The sequence below is a fragment of the Zingiber officinale genome, chromosome 8B (genome assembly GCF_018446385.1).
Source record: "Zingiber officinale cultivar Zhangliang chromosome 8B, Zo_v1.1, whole genome shotgun sequence".
NCBI classification, from domain to species: Eukaryota; Viridiplantae; Streptophyta; class Magnoliopsida; order Zingiberales; family Zingiberaceae; genus Zingiber; species Zingiber officinale.
This window is the reverse complement of record NC_056001.1, coordinates 26,532,383-26,549,814: the sequence shown is the minus strand read 5'-3', so window position 1 is coordinate 26,549,814 and position 17,432 is coordinate 26,532,383. Positions and strand designations below refer to the sequence as shown.

Genomic DNA, 17,432 nt, shown 5'->3' with positions numbered 1-17,432 from the left:
TTCTAGTTTACACCCTTTGACCTCATAGCATGTGAGGATGTGATGTACTTTGGTAGATAAAAAGTGGAAGAAAAACAAAGGTCTTTGAGAACGATCCTAGAGTTAAACCTCACCTCTAATTCACTGGCCAAGTTTTGATGTTTGTTTCTAAGAGTCTCCATTATATCTTTTGCTGCATCAAAAGCACTTGCGACAGAAGCCACCCAACCAAGTCCGCCATTGCGTCTTAAAGGAATATGAGCACCTTCAGCAGAAATTGGATTTTGTGGAGTTTGGTCCTGCACACTATTGGCATTACCTTCCATAGTTCCAGATCTTTCAGATTCTTGTCCTTGAGAATTTACACCATCATGTGAGCCAACACTAGCAACAAGAGAACCTTGATGTGTCTGAATTTCTGATGCAACACTGAGATGAGAGGTCCCTCGTTGATTACCATCAACCAAGCTTTGTGAACCAGCATTATTTGCCATTGCAACTTGTTGCATTCGCTGCTGAGCTAATTGTAGCCTTCCATAATCAGATTTATTAGCAACATCACGACGTTCCATTAGATAGGTACGTAACCAGTAATACAAGGCCTGAGAAAGATTTCAAAACAAAATTTCAATAAAGGTATCTTATCAATGAAAAATATCAATAATTTCAAAAATGTACAGTCTATTTGAGATTGACCTGAGGAAAAACTTGAGCGACTTTCATAAGAACTAGCTTGCAATGAGGAGCTTCATTTCTTTGTAAAGAAAGCAAAAGTTGTGGTATCCAAGAAAGCCAAACCCAATGTGGTAACTGGTCCAAATACTTATCCAATACCTTCCCGACAGATTCATTTGGTGTATCAAAACTAAGAAGGTATAGAACACGTGCCAGATGGCTGCTCGAATTGGAAACACCATATTTTATGCCTTGAAAGAAGCAGCTCACAGCGTACTCTAACCACAACTCATCACGTGTCTCCTTGTAAACCTGAAAGAGGAAAGACTGTAACACTTCTCACAATATCTATGCATAGATCAAAGCACAAACTTGACATACCATGTCACAGTAGTTTCCCCAACTTATCCATCCTTTTGGCAAATGCTTAAATAGACTTATGGCATTGGAATATGCAAGATTAGCATTCTCAGAGTCATTCATTTTTAATAAGAAATCACCTTTGATGCGAAATATTTCTGCTTTGTGTTTTACAGGAAAATATTCAAGATTAGTATTATTGATCAAATTAAGACCATTGATTAATTCTCCTCTTGTTTCCAAGTAAGCCTTTGCTTGCTCTCTTATCTTGACAAATGCTTCCTAAAAAATTAAACAAAGAGAGTTTGACACTAAAAGAGATAAGTATGGAATATCATAACATCCATTAGCAAAAATTACCTGCACTTCCATTGTAGAAAGACCGTACATCTTGTCCAAGATTTTTACACATACATCATAGAGCCCTTGCTTACGAGCTACATGAGCAAGTTTATTAACATTCCAAGCCTTATCACGATAACCAAGATGATGAAGTTGTGGATTGGTCTGAGAATAGTCTTTGAATGCATCTATCACAACATTATACATCTCATTTCTCCATTGCAGTAGTTCATACCAAACAGACATGTTATCCCATTCATTAGGCGTGCGCAGTCTCCAAGTCTCAAGGATATCTTTGAGCTCACCGTATATATTGCTTATATTGCCACCTGAACTTCCCGAGGGTTGTTTATTCCCATTTGCAATGTCCAAAAGTATTCTTGTAGATTCTTGAACCTCTACTAATTGCTGAAACTGCTGCAACAGAGGTGTTCGAGACTGAACAGAAAATTCAGGCAACTGCCACCATTGCTCCAATGCAAGGTCAACTCCTTTGGCCACGATGTTTTCAGCTTCACTGGCACCACTAGCATTCATGTCATGAAGAGAAAAAAAGGCTTGAACTAGACGATACTTAGGGGTCTCCTCTACTTGAGCCTTAGAAATCACACTCTCTTTCAAATAAGTCCAGTCAGGAACCTTCCACAGGCAATCAAGAAGAATTTCATAATTTTCTATACTCTTGCCAAAATCAGCCAAGGCATCCCATTGACTTAACTGACTAGCACAGGAAAGCCATTGCTCTTCCCAAAGACACATCTCTGCCTTAGGAACAATGTTGTTGTATGTACCTTGTGTTGCTTTGATCATTGCCTGGTGAAAAAGATTTTGTGCCCGCTGCCAATAACCATGTTGAACCAGTGATAATCCAAGTCTTGTTTCAGAAGTAATTGATCTTCTTTTCCACAATCCACACCTCATATCTTCTTCATTAAGAAGTCGATATAGTTCTGCCAGTGATTCAGAACATTTAGCCTCATTCATGAACAGCATGACATGACTCTCTAATAAAGCTAATGAAATATGCCAAGCATTATAAGTTTTTCCAATATATTTGATAAGCTCACTCGGCATCCTTGGTTGTGGGTGGCTCAGATGAAGCCCTTCAAGTAGGGCTTGCACAACATTAGGTCTACTACCTTGCTGCTTTTTGTGGTAATCCTTTGACAACAGAGTTATCATTGGTTTGGCAAGTGCAACTTGTTCATCTTTCTGTAAAGTCACCCAGACAATGGGGAATATTAAAACCCACATGTGATATGCAACATTAGCATCCGCATAAGACAGTTCTCTCAGGGGGGTGACAAGATCAGCCACCTAAACAAAGAAAGTTATGGATGGAATAAATATAGAATAAGGATCCATAGATTTACAAAGTTGAAGGTAAGAACATAGCAAGCAAAGTTGCAAAAATGTGAAGTTCCATATAGGGAAAACAAACCTGAAGTCTACACATTTCAGACAAAAAATGTGCATGTCTAGACACAAGAGAGTCAAAAGTAAGGGAACCTCCATCTGTACAATCTGACGAATCAGATGTGTGCTGGACGTTATACATCTCAGGAAAACTTCCTGATGCCATTACTGGTGGTACACGTGCTGAATTTGGTGCTAGCATGATGGGCTCTTTCTCTACTAAGATCGCCAACAGAAGGTCAAGGGCCTGTTTTAGCCAAAAAACATCACTTGCAGCTTCCCAGTCCTGATTTTGGATGATAAAATGCAATCTGCTAAAAAGAGATTTAGGAAGTGATTCATGATACAGCATGAAAAATCTTTGTCTAACTACTGGATCTTTGGCTCTTAGACCTAACATAAACTGCCTTTCAACCTTCTGGAACACTTCCTGGCAAAGGAGCAAAGGATACCTGCTATGAATCAAAAAGATTAGGCAACAATAAAGGCATAATATATATGGACAAGAGAATAAATTCTAAGTTAATACTTTTTCGAGTCTGCACAAAGTTCATAGAGAAGTTGTAAATATTTTCCATGCCATTCTTCTTGTGAAGCTGCAGGAAATTTTTTCCATTCAACTAATGATAGCTTTTGCATATAGGAAACTATCTCCTTTTGAGTTAGAGCTGAACTTGATGCACTAGAAGAGGAATATTTGTAATCATCTTCAATCCACACCTTCACCGTGTCAAGGACACACAAAAGCACACTGCAATCTGTAGCCTTCTCAGAAAGCAGAGCTTGCAGAATTTGACATATTAACCTTTTACACTCATGTGACTGCATGACTCTTTCAGTTACAAGGTTCAAGAGACATTTTATGTTTGAAATGGCAGAAGATGAGTCGACTGCTGAACGTGCATTGATTAATGGATCAACCTCTGCCCGTTGTCCCTGCAATATAAGCCACATTGTTCTTTTGATCAGCATCAGTATGATCAACTCTAATCAATTCATGCTTGATCTAAGGGATCATCACATGCTCTAAGAATGTAGCAATTCTCATCAAGTAATGAGCCCAATCTAACATCATTTGATAGCCTAAACCTCTTTGCTTTCTATTGCAATATCTACATAAGCTAAACAGCAGCACAATGACCCTTCAGATGTTACATCTATGAGTCTCAGGAAATTGAAAAATGAAGAACATGGAATACCATAAAAACATAGTCAATTAATTCTTTATTTTTACGCAATTACGTACTTGTCTGATATGCGAACCAGAAGAGCTTCCCATATCTCGTGCTAAACGCTGAAGTACACGAAGCAGCATAGGAATGAATGGATCAATAAAGTTCTTCTGAACTTCAGTCAAAGTCTTAACAACAAGGAGAGCAAAAGTAATCATTGAGTTAGCATTGCTAGTCTCCAGAGATATTTGAGGAGCTGTGACTGCTGCTAGATGTTTCTGTACAAGCTCTCCAGCCCTTTGATATAGTAACTTAACCTCCTGTGGTGTACCAGACGCTTCAAGTGAAAAGGTAGTAAATACCATTTTGAGCAAGGTACAAAGAGATTTTCCAACATCCAATGTTTTACTGTTGAAGCAAGGCTCCAATATCTGTAAGACAGAAATTGAAAAAGTTTAGCGCTTCTAACAAATTTCATTTAATTAAATATATGTAATGAGATACCTGTGAGATATGATTTATGTTGTTGCGGATGAATATACGTGGCTGCTTCTCCAAGACCTTGTTCATGACATCAAGCCCCTGTGCAAGAGCTGTTGCTGGATCTTTGGATTGAGGAGCCTGTGGAGATGGAAGTTGTCCAAGCAACTTTTCTAGATAGTTGAACTTAACATTCGCATTTGGCCACACCTCCAAAGCTTGAGTCAGTAACTCCAGAGTTTGTTTATACATAGAAGTTGATTCTTTATCCTTAGATTCTATCACCAAAGCAACCTATTTGGAAAAAACAGATGAGAAACTGAGATTAGAAATGAGGGCAGCTGAAGTAGACATGTCCTGCAACAACAATGGATCTCACCAATAATGTAATATATTAAAGGTATCCTATGAAATCAAACTATTAATACAACCTCATATTCTAAATAAAAAACAATCTCAATCTTACACATCCATTTTGTTAAGTGCAAATAGCACCAAATAATCGAACCTCAATTTTGATGTTGACAAAGAGTTTAAAGTTAAGCCCTTGAGAACTGATATAGGTGTTAAGTGTACAGGTCACTTGATAGGAAAACCCTAACAAGTCAATAGACTGGATACTAAGCAAAGTCTTAATAGATCAAAGGGCCAAACACCTGGCAGAGGAAGACCAAATGGATTGTCAAACCGGACGTCGGGGAGGACAGACTTAATGGACCGGACATCGAGTCAAAGGAAGTCCTAGTGGATCAGGAAATTTGACATTAAGCAAAGGAAGCCCAAACAGTTGATCAACTGGACCGAATGTTTCGCAAGAAAGATAAGGTAAGTTTAGGAGAGGACCTTCCGAACAGAAGGTTGCAAGGCGTGTCTCGATCTTGGGATGAGGGTAGTCTTGTTAGTCGGGCATTGATCCAACTAAGGAACCAATCCATCCATTGTTATTATATATTGTATATTGTGCTAGCTCTTTTTTTGTAGGATAACCATGTTCAGGCGACCGAAATGTACGTTCGGCCGAAAAATCGTGTTCGGTAGTTGGCAGCCTATGTTGATGTGACAACAGTTTCGCTCAGAATGTTGACATGTCTGGTGACATGACCTGGATAAGCTCCAGGATGTTGATGTAGCATGGATAAGGTTCGAGATGATGATGTGGCAGCTGATATGTCAAGGGATAAGCATTGGAGAGCTAACGTGGCGAAAGGAAAACAACACGAAGCTAATGCGGCAAGCATTCAAGCTATGTTGCATGGATACGGGTATGGGTATTGTATTGGACACGACACGGATATGGCAATACAGAAAATTTTGAAAATATAACACATGATACGGCTAGGATACGGCAATTATTAAAAAATATAAAAATATCATATATATATATATAGTATTAAAAATTAAAAATCCTAGATAGAAAACTATATTACATCAATCATAATATCCATTACAAACAAAAAATAAACATAACAAAATATAAAACACCAAATCCATCTTAAACAAATAAAAAAATTTAAACATCCAAAACTAACACTGCTTTTCATCATTAATTAATTTATTTATTATTTAGTCCTTAGAAATTTATTATTTTTCAATTTAACTCTTGCAACCTTTAATTTTTTACTATTGAGCTCAAACGTATCTGGAAACGTATCCCCATCCATGTCCTAGCCTTATCCGACTGGTAAAACTTTAAAAAAGTCAATGACACAGTTTTTGCCATCTGACACGCATATATGCGTGTGGTGCCCGTGTCTATATTGTCCAACACTTCAACAAAAAAAAAAACAAATTGGAGCGTCCATGTTACACAGCATTCAAGCAACCAAAAATAGATCAAGCGCGATAGGAAAGACCTAGTTAGCAAATGAACCTGGACAAGAAGATGGCGTGAACGGGGTTTAACGACCGAACCTGTTGTTCGATCGACCCAAAACTAGATCTGGATCAGTTTATCGAGCCGAATAAATTGTGGATCGGTCAATCGAACCGGGGTAGTGGACCAAGTAAACGAACTTGTCTCATTTGTGTTGTGTTTTAATCTTTTTGCTATGTTCTGATTTTCAAAAGAAAAGTTTTAAAATTAAAATTACAAGCGATATTCACTCCCTCTATCGTTATCTTTCGGTCCTACAATTGGTATCAAAGCGATGACGCTCTAAATTAGTTTTACCACCATTCGAGTTTCAAATCTTAAAAATTCTTATTTCTTTTGTTTATCGTTTTTTCAAATCTCTTATAAATCTTATTAATATTCGCTTTTATTGCTCTACTTACCTAAGACCTTAAAAAGTCTTGGAGAATCTTTTTTGTCTCAATTTTGCAAACAAAGAAATGGCCCATCAAGAGGATATAGTATTGTTTGTCCTCCCCTATTCAAGGAGATCGATATGTGGATCGTGGTAAATAAGGGATTCACACTATTTGTCCCACTAGAATGGGAAAAGTGGACAGTGGACACTAATATCAAGAAGAAAGCTTAAGTCGACGCCCAAGCCGTAAGCACCCTACAATGCAAACTGACGAAGGAAGAACTCAATCAAATCAGACCATTCAACAATGCCAAGAAACTTTAGGACAAGTTGATTCGACTCCACGAGGGAACCAACGACTCAAAGGTAACTAAGCGAGATCTATATTTAAATAAATTATTCAATTGTAAAATACAGGATGGTGAGTCCGTGGCCTAGCTACAAGCAATAATAAGGACATCCTGAATGGACTTCACTCGATCGGGAAACCAATCGAAAACCGAGATGTTGTAAGGTACACGTTAAAAGCTTAGGGATATTTCTACTATAAAATTAGATGAGTTGTTTTGTGAATTCGAATTACATGAGCAGGCTAACTCAAATCAAACCGAAAAGGCTATTGCCTTAATGGCAGGTCAAACCAAGAGCAAGGAGGCGAAGTCAAGATCTTGACCGGAATCGAAATCCGAAGATGAGTCGGATTCAGACGAAGACGACGAGGAATTGACATCGGAAATTGTCAACTTGGTTTGGAAGATGATCAAAAAGAAAAAAGGCTTCACCAAGAGGGACATCAAAAAGGTAATTTAAGCCCGGTCTGAGCAAAACCAAAAAAGCTAAAGCGGAGATGATTTGCTACGGATGCAACCAAAAAGGACATTACAAGACAAAATGCCCACATGAAAGAGACAAAGAAACAAAGGAGAATGAAAGCGTTAAAGGCCACCCGGAACGAGTCATCCTCAGAGAGCCAAACTCAAACAAACCAGACCAGACCAGCTTCATGGCCCTAAAGGCAAAGGAAGATGTAACTGAGTTCGAATCCAAGGCAAATCATGGGTCCGGGTCCAAGTCTGTTCGAGACCAACAAGATGATAAGGTAATCTCTCCTTCAGTAGAGAAATTGTATGCAATTATTATTTGTTTAACAAGACAAATAGCTAAGTTCAAAGAACGGGTTACGTCACTTCTTAAGGAAGTAAAAGACCTTAAGGAGGAGATCGACCTTAGTCATTAACTAATAAATTTCAAGAAGGAACCTCAAATCAAGGTCAAAAACTAGAGGAAGAGAATTCTCTGTGAAAGGTTTCAAGTTGAGGAACTTAAAGGTACGTTTGGAAGGTTCACTTTGGACTCCAAATATTTAAATATGATAATTGGATCTCAATGAGTCGTGGACAATAAATCTAGACTTGGATACAAGTCAAAAACTTGAGATAGATTATACATGTTCTTAGTAAATAGACATGCTAGCAAAAACAAAATAGTTAAAGCATGGGTAAGTGAAACTAATAGAACCTAACTCACTTCATCCTAAACTTATTAAACCAAGGTCTTGTACTAAGTTGGATTGGATATTTATTTCTTTTATAAGTTGTCTAAGGAAGTCGCTACCCAAAGTAATGTCTCGCCACGACCTGGAAGCTAGTTTAACAAATGCTCACTCGACTAAAATCTTTTCGGTGTTATTATTACATAATATTATATTATGGAACTAGCCTAAACATTACCATAGATTTCATGCAACTATAGATCCAGGCAGTATTTGCATCTCACAAACATATAGGATTAACTATTTGTTTATTGAGCCACGTAGATGAGCGTGAGATGTTTAAGATCAACCCCTGGGCCCAGATATAGACTAATGCATTGATATGAACCAAGGAATATAAAACAAATGACTAACTCTTAGCTATACTTAATGATTAATTGATATCATCTAAGTCAGAAAAAGTGTTAGACATTTTGTTAAGGATAAATCATAGGTGAATTATTATTTTATAAAAATAAAATTATTTTTGAGAAATTTTTTTCACCGAATGACACTTTTGGAGTGATAGATAATAACTTTGATACCCAAATAAAGTCATAAATCATTTAGGACAAAAACGACTATCAGTCGACCGAATGACCTCACAATCAAAGGTTGATCGTCAGTTTGACCGACATAACCTATTTAGGGGATCGAAAATGCTTATCGGTCGACGGAATCACCTCGCTACCACAAAAAGCTGATCTGATGACTAGACGTTTCATGTTTCGATAGACCGAACAGACAATTGAGGTCGACCGATAAACCTTGGAACCTGAAAAAGTTGATCGGTGATAGGGGCTTTTCATCTTCCGATCAACAGAACAAAGATTTATGGTCGATCGACCTTCCTCGTAACCCGAAAAAATTGTCCAGTTGACTGGACACTAAGTTTATCAGTCGACCGAAAAACTTATCCGGTAACCAATCCCCCGCTATAAAAATAAGAGCTTAGTACGGTCAACCTATCACCAAAAACAACTCCTCTCTTGCCTTCCAACAGTTAGTTAAGCCTTCAAAACCTCAAAAATGCCTCGGTAACAATCTCATCCCTCCATTTCCTATGAAAATATTTTATACTTATTTAAGTTTTTTTATAGTCAAAAACATCAAATCACCCAAGAACAGGCCTGTCTCTCAAACCCCAGCCTGACCTCAGTTCCCTACTAATGAACTTGGGCATTCATTTTCATTTAGGACTCATTTAGTGTTAGGCATTCCGTATTTGGATAGACATCTCTTTAATGAGTATTGTGCTGACATAGTTGACATAATCAACTACTATGCATTGGCCAACTTGGTATATTGCACACACCACGTTAATGATGACTTATGTGCAGAATTCTATCGTAACCTCCACCCTATAAATGACTACAATTATAAAACTAGAATAACATGTCAGGAATTTCAATATAATGCTGATAAAAAAGGATAGCCTGGTGCACAAAGCTCCCTCCAATGCAAGTTCCGAGAAAGAGTCTATTGTATGCAACCTTACCTGCTTTGCAAGAGGCAATTTTAAAGACTCGAACCCGTGACCTCTATGTCACACGACGACAACTTTACTATTATACTAAGACTCCCCTTCTTTATGATCTGAAATTTTCTTAGAGGTAACTAATAATCCTTTCTATTGTTTTCCAGATTATCCATAGACATTACCTGAACCTTATTCTCATCTCACCTTGAATATCAAGTATTCTAAATTTTCTTAGGGTCCTCTTCATAATCCCATTCATGTTATACATCTTAGTGCACCTGATAATGCATTTTATAAAGTTATTATAGGGTGCATTTTACCACTAGCCACTAGAGATCAAGCAGTGATTATAGACCTCATCATATGCTTTTGATGTATGCACTTAGGCATATGTTTGACATTTACATAGGCCTACTAGTATTTAAGACTATTATTCAGTATTCCGGTTATAGCTCTTCCGGAAAAGTTCATATGGCCTACTGTCATATGTCACTGTATTACTTGCATCTTTTGGCATAAACACCACAATAGAAAATGTCAAGACATTGTCCAGTTCATTTGATAAAATAGAAGTTAAACAGATGTCATTGGCTGGGATAACAAAAGGGACCGGAACTAGGTATATAAACACAGACAACAGCAAGCTCAGTTGAGGAAGAGGAGTCATAGTTTGAAGATGATATCCCTATAAGTCCGTTTGTTAGGCTTGCCTGCTCCTGCTCCAGTAGATCCTTCCTATTCCGATGATCGTTTTATTCATTTAGAGTAGCAGATATTAGAGGATTTTAGTTAGATGCAGGAAGGATTTAGTAGATAAGAGGGCACTGTCAGTCACTCGAGCAGCGGCAGCAGGAGATGCAGCAGCGACACCACCAGAACATGTATCAGCAGTGGCAGCAGATAACAGCAGTAGCTAGCAACCTCCTTCTTCAATTAGACTTAGTGTGTTTAGCTCCGAGTGTTTTACTTTATATTTTGGTATTGCATGACTCTATGTTTGGTATTCCAGTGTAAAATCTTAAGTTTAACTTTTTGGAATTTTTATCTATAATTCACTTAAATGCTTATCTTGGTTATTTAATTAACATGTCTTTATTAGAAATACTTCATTAGGCTTAATTATTCATTTTAGTGCATTTTTATCTAAACATCAAAATTGTTACAAATTAATTATGTTCATTTTCAAAATTGTGCTTAAAGTATGGTTAATTGTTTTTTGTGTGCATTTCTATTCATCCAATGTTTAAAACTATAAATTTCAGTTAAAGGTTTAAGAAATTTCTATTCAAAATTTATTTTTTCTTCTTTGAATTTTTTTATAGATATATAAATAAATATTTTATTACTTTAATGAAATTAATTTTATCTTGAAAATTATTCTGAATATTTTGAAAAATATTTTAAAATTTTTATCTTAAAAAATATTTAATAACATTATTCTTGAAAATTATTTTAAAAAATTATCTTAAATGCTTGTTCAAAATTTCCTTAGAAGGAGAGTCTTGACGCAAGGGTAAAGTTGTTCCTTTGTGACCAAAATGTCACGCGTTCGAATCCTGGAAGCAGTTTCTTGCAAAAAGCAGGGTAAAGCTGCGTACAATGGATCCTTCCCCGAGACCCTGCATGGCGAGAGTTTCGTGCACCAGGCTGCCTTTTTGTTCAAAATTTCCTTGAAAATATTATATGTTTACTCTAAAGATTTTTTTAAAATTATCGTTGAAAAATATTTGTGAATAGAGTCATAAACAAGTCGAGCCGAGCCAAGATTTTTTTTTAAGGTGTTTAAGCTTGTTTGATAAGGTAATCGAGCCAAGCCCAATCGAGCCTAAAATGACCTAAGTCATTGAAATGATTGTTCAAGCTTGGCTTGCTTTATTTTTCATGAGCTTGAGTTTGATTCAAACTTGGCTTGGTTATTTAGATGTTATCGAATTCTCAATTAAAACTTGTTTGATTGTTTGAAATTTTTACTTGTTTGATTGGTTATTGAATATTGAGCTTAATAATTGAAACTTATATATTCATTTTAAAAGTTTCTTTGTTTATTTAGTATATTGATAAGAGTTTTGTTAATGAACATGGGTAACGAGCATTATTCATGAACATTGTTCACGAACATTTATGAGCTGAACGCGTGTTCAAGTTTGTTCATTTAGTTCAACGAGAAGTTCAAACTTATTTATTTAATTGATCTTGTCTGTATTGAATGAAGATAAACAAGCTCTTACCATGCCAAATACCAAGCTTGTTCACAAACGTTCGGTTCATTTACAATCCTATTTGTGAAAAATTAATTTTTGAAAACTTTTTTTTCAAACATTAGTTTAACAAAATTGGCTTAATTTGATTTCCCTCCTATTTTGAGGCATGTCAAAGGGAGAAAATAAAAGTCTAAAAAGTTAAAAAATTATTTTCAACTGATTGAAAATGAGTAAACCCAATAAACTTCAAGGAGAGTTTAATTTAGTTAGTAGCAGCATATTTTTTTATTAACTTTAAACGAGATTACCAAATGAAGGGGAGCCTTGACACAACTGTACATTTGTTACTTTGTGACCAAAAGGTCACAAGTTCGAATCCTGGAAACAGCCTCTTGCAAAAAGTAGGGTAAGACTACGTATAATGGATCCTTCTTGGGACCCGCATGACGAGAGCTTCGTCCACCGGGCTACCCTTTTTTTCAAACGAGATTACCAAACATCAAAAAGGGGAAGACCATTATTGCAAATAACAACCTGAGTTTTGATGTTGATAAAGGATTTAAAGTTAAACTGAACAATAGTTAGCATCATATGTTGATGTGGCAACGGTGTCACTTAGAATGCTGGAGTGGCAGATATGAGGTGGCAGCTGGCATGTCATGGGATAAGCCTCGGAGAGCTGACGTGGCGAAAGGAAAACGACATGAAGCTAACGTGACAAGCGTTCATGCGACCGAAAATAGATCAGGCGACCGGTCACCCAAAATACCTAGTCAACAGATGAACATGGACAAGACAAGGTTCGACCGATCGAAAAACCAAATATGGATCAGTTATTCGAGCCAAATAAATTGTGGATTAGTTGACCGAATGATCTGATCAGTCGGCCGAACAACCACTATAAAAGGGTGTTTGTAGTAGAAGTTCAAAACTACTCATTCACGTCAATCTAGGCGACATCAAGTGTTTAAACCAACTAATATTCTGCTTGATTGTGCTCCATTGGTCTCCGACAACTGTTCCGAGCTCTGAATCTCTAAAAGTTGTTAGTAATTTTATTATTGCACTACTTTACTTATATTACATTTCTAAAGTATTTTACAATACTCTCTTCGTGTGTAAGAGGTTTCTCTACCTTCGAAAGATTTTCAAAAGGAGAGGATTAAAGGTGTCTATTCGAGAAGCGATCCACCTAATGGATCGTAGGCCTTGAAATAACAATTCTGAGAACTGTGAACCAAGTAAATGAACTTGTCTTATTTGTGTTGTGTTTTAATCTTTCCATTGCGTTCTAATTTTGAAAAAAAAAAAAAGATAAGTTTTAAAATAAAAATTACAAGCGACATTGGTGGGGCGGACTTACCCACCAAAAATTTGTCATATGGCGAGGTGGGGTCGACCAATCAACCATCTTGTAAAACTGGGAAATCCCCAACCCAAGCCAACCCAGGCCAACCCAAGGCGGGTTGTGGATTATGCGGGACAACTCACAAGTCCGCCAAAAATAATATATATATATATATTATTGAAAATTTTACGTATGGATTATAGATTAGGTAGGTCAAGCCCACAAACTCATTGAATTTTTCATTTTAATTTTAAATTTTAGAAGAAATTTTATTTTTCTCAATCTGCGGGCCAACCCAAGCCCCCACCATGGGCCGACCCGCCTTAACTAGGGGTGTAAACGAGACAAACCGATCGTAAACTATTTGGGTCTCAGTTCGAAAAAAAGGTTCATTCGATTAAGTTAACAAGCCGAGCTCGAGCCTGATTTCGAGCTCGAAAACATTATTGATTCGAGCTCAAGCTTAACAATATTTGGTTTGTGAGTCTGCAAACGTGTTCGTTAAGAGACTCGTGAACATGTTCATTAAGAGGCTCGTTTATATATATATATATATATATATATATATATATATGTTGCTAACGAAGTGCTGCGAACTTTGTCCGAGACAATGATCGAGGCGCCTAGAATGAATCCAGACACCTCGATTCATACAGTAGTTTTTTAATTTTTTTAACTCCTGGGTTTAACCAATTTTGCCTTTAGGGCTTGGGGATTGGGTTATAGTGTTCAAACTAAAATTTTAAATGCTCATGAGGTTATAAATTTAGGGTGCCTAATAGCTTTTTTTTGTTTATTTTTTTTAACTCCAGGTTTAAGCCAATTAGATTTTACCTTTAAAGTTTAGGGATTAGATTATAGTGTTCACGCTAAAAAAAAAAATTAAAACTAAAAAATTTTAAGTGTTCACGGGGTATAGTATATATATTTTTAAGATTTAAAGAAATGTTGATTTTTAAAAAATCAAAAGGAAAAAAAAATGAATTGAGGCGCCTAGAAATCCAGCACCTAATCACTGCGGCGCGGACAGTCGTGCAGCGCACCATCCGTAGCATATCACATAACAAGCCGACTTCGAACTAAGCTTGTTTAACTTTTAATCAAGTCATTTTTAGCTGAGCTCGAGCAGTTCGCGAACTATTTAATTTAATTATGAGTCGAGCTTGAGCTTAAGAATTAAGTGTAAATCAAACTCGAGCCAAGCTCGAGCTTAGGAAAAATGAACTAAGCTCAAGCTCAAGTCACTTACTGTTTGGCTCAGCTCGGTTCAATTACACCCCTAGCCTTGACCTGCCTTGAAAGGATTGATAAAATCTCAACCCATTTAATTGTTTGGCGGAGCGCCCTAACCCAAATTGATGAATCTCCTCTATCACTATCTTTCAATCCTACAGATTTATCATATACATAGTAAGGCTACATTGGAATTAGTTGGATCACAAAATATTATAGTGCACCTGCTTCAAAAGATTTATCAATTCTTCAACTAGGGATAAATAGATTTAGATTGTAAATCAACCCAAAAATATAATGCATTTTTTTTAGACACAATTTGTTTCTTTTTGTTTCCATCCAAGCAAGCATATGTGACAAAATAGTTGTATCATGAACTCTGAATGTGCTAATATGCAACACTGGGGACAACAGAAATCTCCCATTAAAATAAAAAGAAGATATTTAATAGAAAATGACAACTGAAAAATCAGGCATGAAGGTTGTTGAAAATATTCATGTGGTTGTTGACTAATAATCAATATGTTTACTATAAATACGTAATCACCATTCAGATAAATTATCATAAAAGCCACTAGAACTAAAAGGAAGATATTTAATAGAAAATGACAACTGAAAAATCAGGCATGAAGGTTGTTGAAAATATTCATGTGCTTGTTGACTAATAAACAATATGTTTACTATAAATACGTAATCACCATTCAGATAAATTATCAGATATGCCACTAGAACCAAAAGAAAATTTTTTAAAAAAAAAAAAAAGGTAATACTCTGCATGTGATAGAAAGAATAATGAATACATATACAAGCTTTCACCAAAATAAAAGAAACAAAATGAGGAAACTTTAGAAAGAAATGGCCATACACCACCTTTAACTAATTTTAGAACTTAAATATTAAAGTCACTGCAACAATATCTTTGCATACTGCTTAAATTGTGCAAAAAAGCAGAATTGTCAATAGTCTGCTCTTTTTGCAAAAGATGTAACATGAGCAGATGAGTCCTGGTACACAAGAATAAAGTAACGCTAGAATGGACTTGTCTAGAGTGAAAATTAGGAGAATCTCTATAATGGAATGACAAGCCAAGATCAGAAATGGTTAAAACCATAAGAAGTTCTTCAGCAATGTGAACATCAAAAGTATAATGATGATGGATAACAAGTACATAATGGTGGTGATTATATGCATGATGGACAAGTTATAGAACAGGAAAATTATTACAAACAAAAAAGTGCAAAAACAAAATCTATGAACCAGGTCAGATGTTCCCTATATCAAAGCATGAACTCAAAAATTTCAAGGCATCAGTCCTTTAAAGAATTGGACATATTAGGCACAGAGAGAATAGAAGATACCCTCACCCTAATAAGAAATGTAATTATCATTTCTTCCATTGCTGCATTTGGTTTATATTCTTCATCAGATTGGCCAGCAGTTCCAGGTGTCTCGATGCTTGGTATTGATGCTCCACCAGGTGACACGACATAAAGAGACTGGAGTCCTGGTTCAACCTTCACTCGCTTGCTTATGTCATCAGGAAATACAGAAGTATCTGATGGGCACTTTGAGTCAGCAACTATAGCAACAGCATTCAATGAATCACCTGTCTGGTTATAACCTTCAGAACCTGGCGCAACTTTCATTTCATTTTGTCTTTGCCTTTCCCAAGCAACAACTAAGCCAGCAAGTTCAATAGCAAGGCGTCTGTTTTCAGGACTGTTAAATGGCAGACCTAGCCGACTTAAGGAGTTTACCATCTGAGGAACAAATTGTGCTCGGCAGCTATAAAAGAGATCCGCATGACGAACAATCAGCTGAAAGATGTGTATCATATTAGGAATTGAATGACCTTCTTCAACAAGTATTTTCTTGGTATAACGAATCCATATTGGTACACGACTTTCTCCTGGTGGTAGCCTCCGAGGAAGTGCAGGCATTAGTATGTCAAGGGCTTGTTTAACTAGAAGCTTATTTTCTGGTTGACAAGTTCGCAGCAAGGCAATGAAAACCTGATAGATGAAAGTTTCAGTTAGTTGATGTTCAGAACAGTGCTTTAGCTTAATACAAAATATGCTTAATTTACAGATGAAATGATTTGACCATAAAACGTAACTAAAACTTAGTTGTCATAAAAGCAACAAAGGTAAAATATATTAAATGGTATAGTACGATAAAAACTTTTTATATGTGATTCATCATTTAAGGTGGCATTTAATGAAAACCATTCGAGCCAAATTACCAGTTGAATTGACAAATAATGGTTCTTTTGTTGCATATGATATCACATTGAACAATGATTTTAAATTATCATGCAACTGTCATCGAGATAATACAATTGTGGCAAAAGGCGAAACGCTCGCCCCCAGCGCCCCCGCAGTACCCGACCCAAGGCCATCACGAGGAAGGTAAATCGCAGCATCCGAGCGAACATGTGACGGACAAGGTGTAATACGGGGATAGGGGATTTATTCCCCAGCTGCCCCGAGGATCGACCCTGCGACCTCATTGTGGCAACACTTGCCACATACCAACTCGGAAGCACTAATAAGAGGTGGTAATGGAGAGTTATATATCCAATTCTGGGAGAAACTTACCTGTAACTTTTTTCTGTCACCACTAAAACTACATGGCATACAATTAAGTTATGCATGAGCATCTTTGGAGTATTCCATGTTAACCAGTGCAAAATTATAACTGAACTCAGAGGAGTTGACTTAGACTTGACTAAAGAAAGGAGGAACCAATTTATTTAGTTTCATCCATATTTGGATCCAGCCAACTTACTAAACCAAGAATACACCTCCCTGAATACATTCAAACAATCTAATAGACAAGAACATGAAATACGACCTGTAGGTCTGAACCCTAGGTCTCTAGACAACAGATCCAAAGCTCCAACTATAGCTTTCAGAGTTGCAACTTTACTAAATTATAAAAAAAAAACAAAACATACTCCACTTAAA

The 17,432-nt window shown here is 36.5% G+C and overlaps 1 protein-coding gene across 1 annotated transcript in view; it reads right to left on the bottom strand.

The window, feature by feature from the left end:
* The window catches only part of LOC122013615 (transformation/transcription domain-associated protein-like), a 59,630-nt gene that overhangs the window by 4,871 nt on the left and 37,327 nt on the right, over nt 1-17,432 (bottom strand). Inside the window, exons 22-30 of the mRNA XM_042569867.1 lie at nt 15,831-16,478; nt 4,449-4,718; nt 4,019-4,375; nt 3,302-3,708; nt 2,798-3,224; nt 1,375-2,673; nt 1,036-1,296; nt 676-966; nt 114-581 (exon numbers count right to left, since the gene is read on the bottom strand). Coding sequence (XP_042425801.1) covers nt 114-581; nt 676-966; nt 1,036-1,296; nt 1,375-2,673; nt 2,798-3,224; nt 3,302-3,708; nt 4,019-4,375; nt 4,449-4,718; nt 15,831-16,478 — 4,428 coding nt within the window. The remainder of the gene's footprint in view (nt 1-113; nt 582-675; nt 967-1,035; nt 1,297-1,374; nt 2,674-2,797; nt 3,225-3,301; nt 3,709-4,018; nt 4,376-4,448; nt 4,719-15,830; nt 16,479-17,432) is intronic.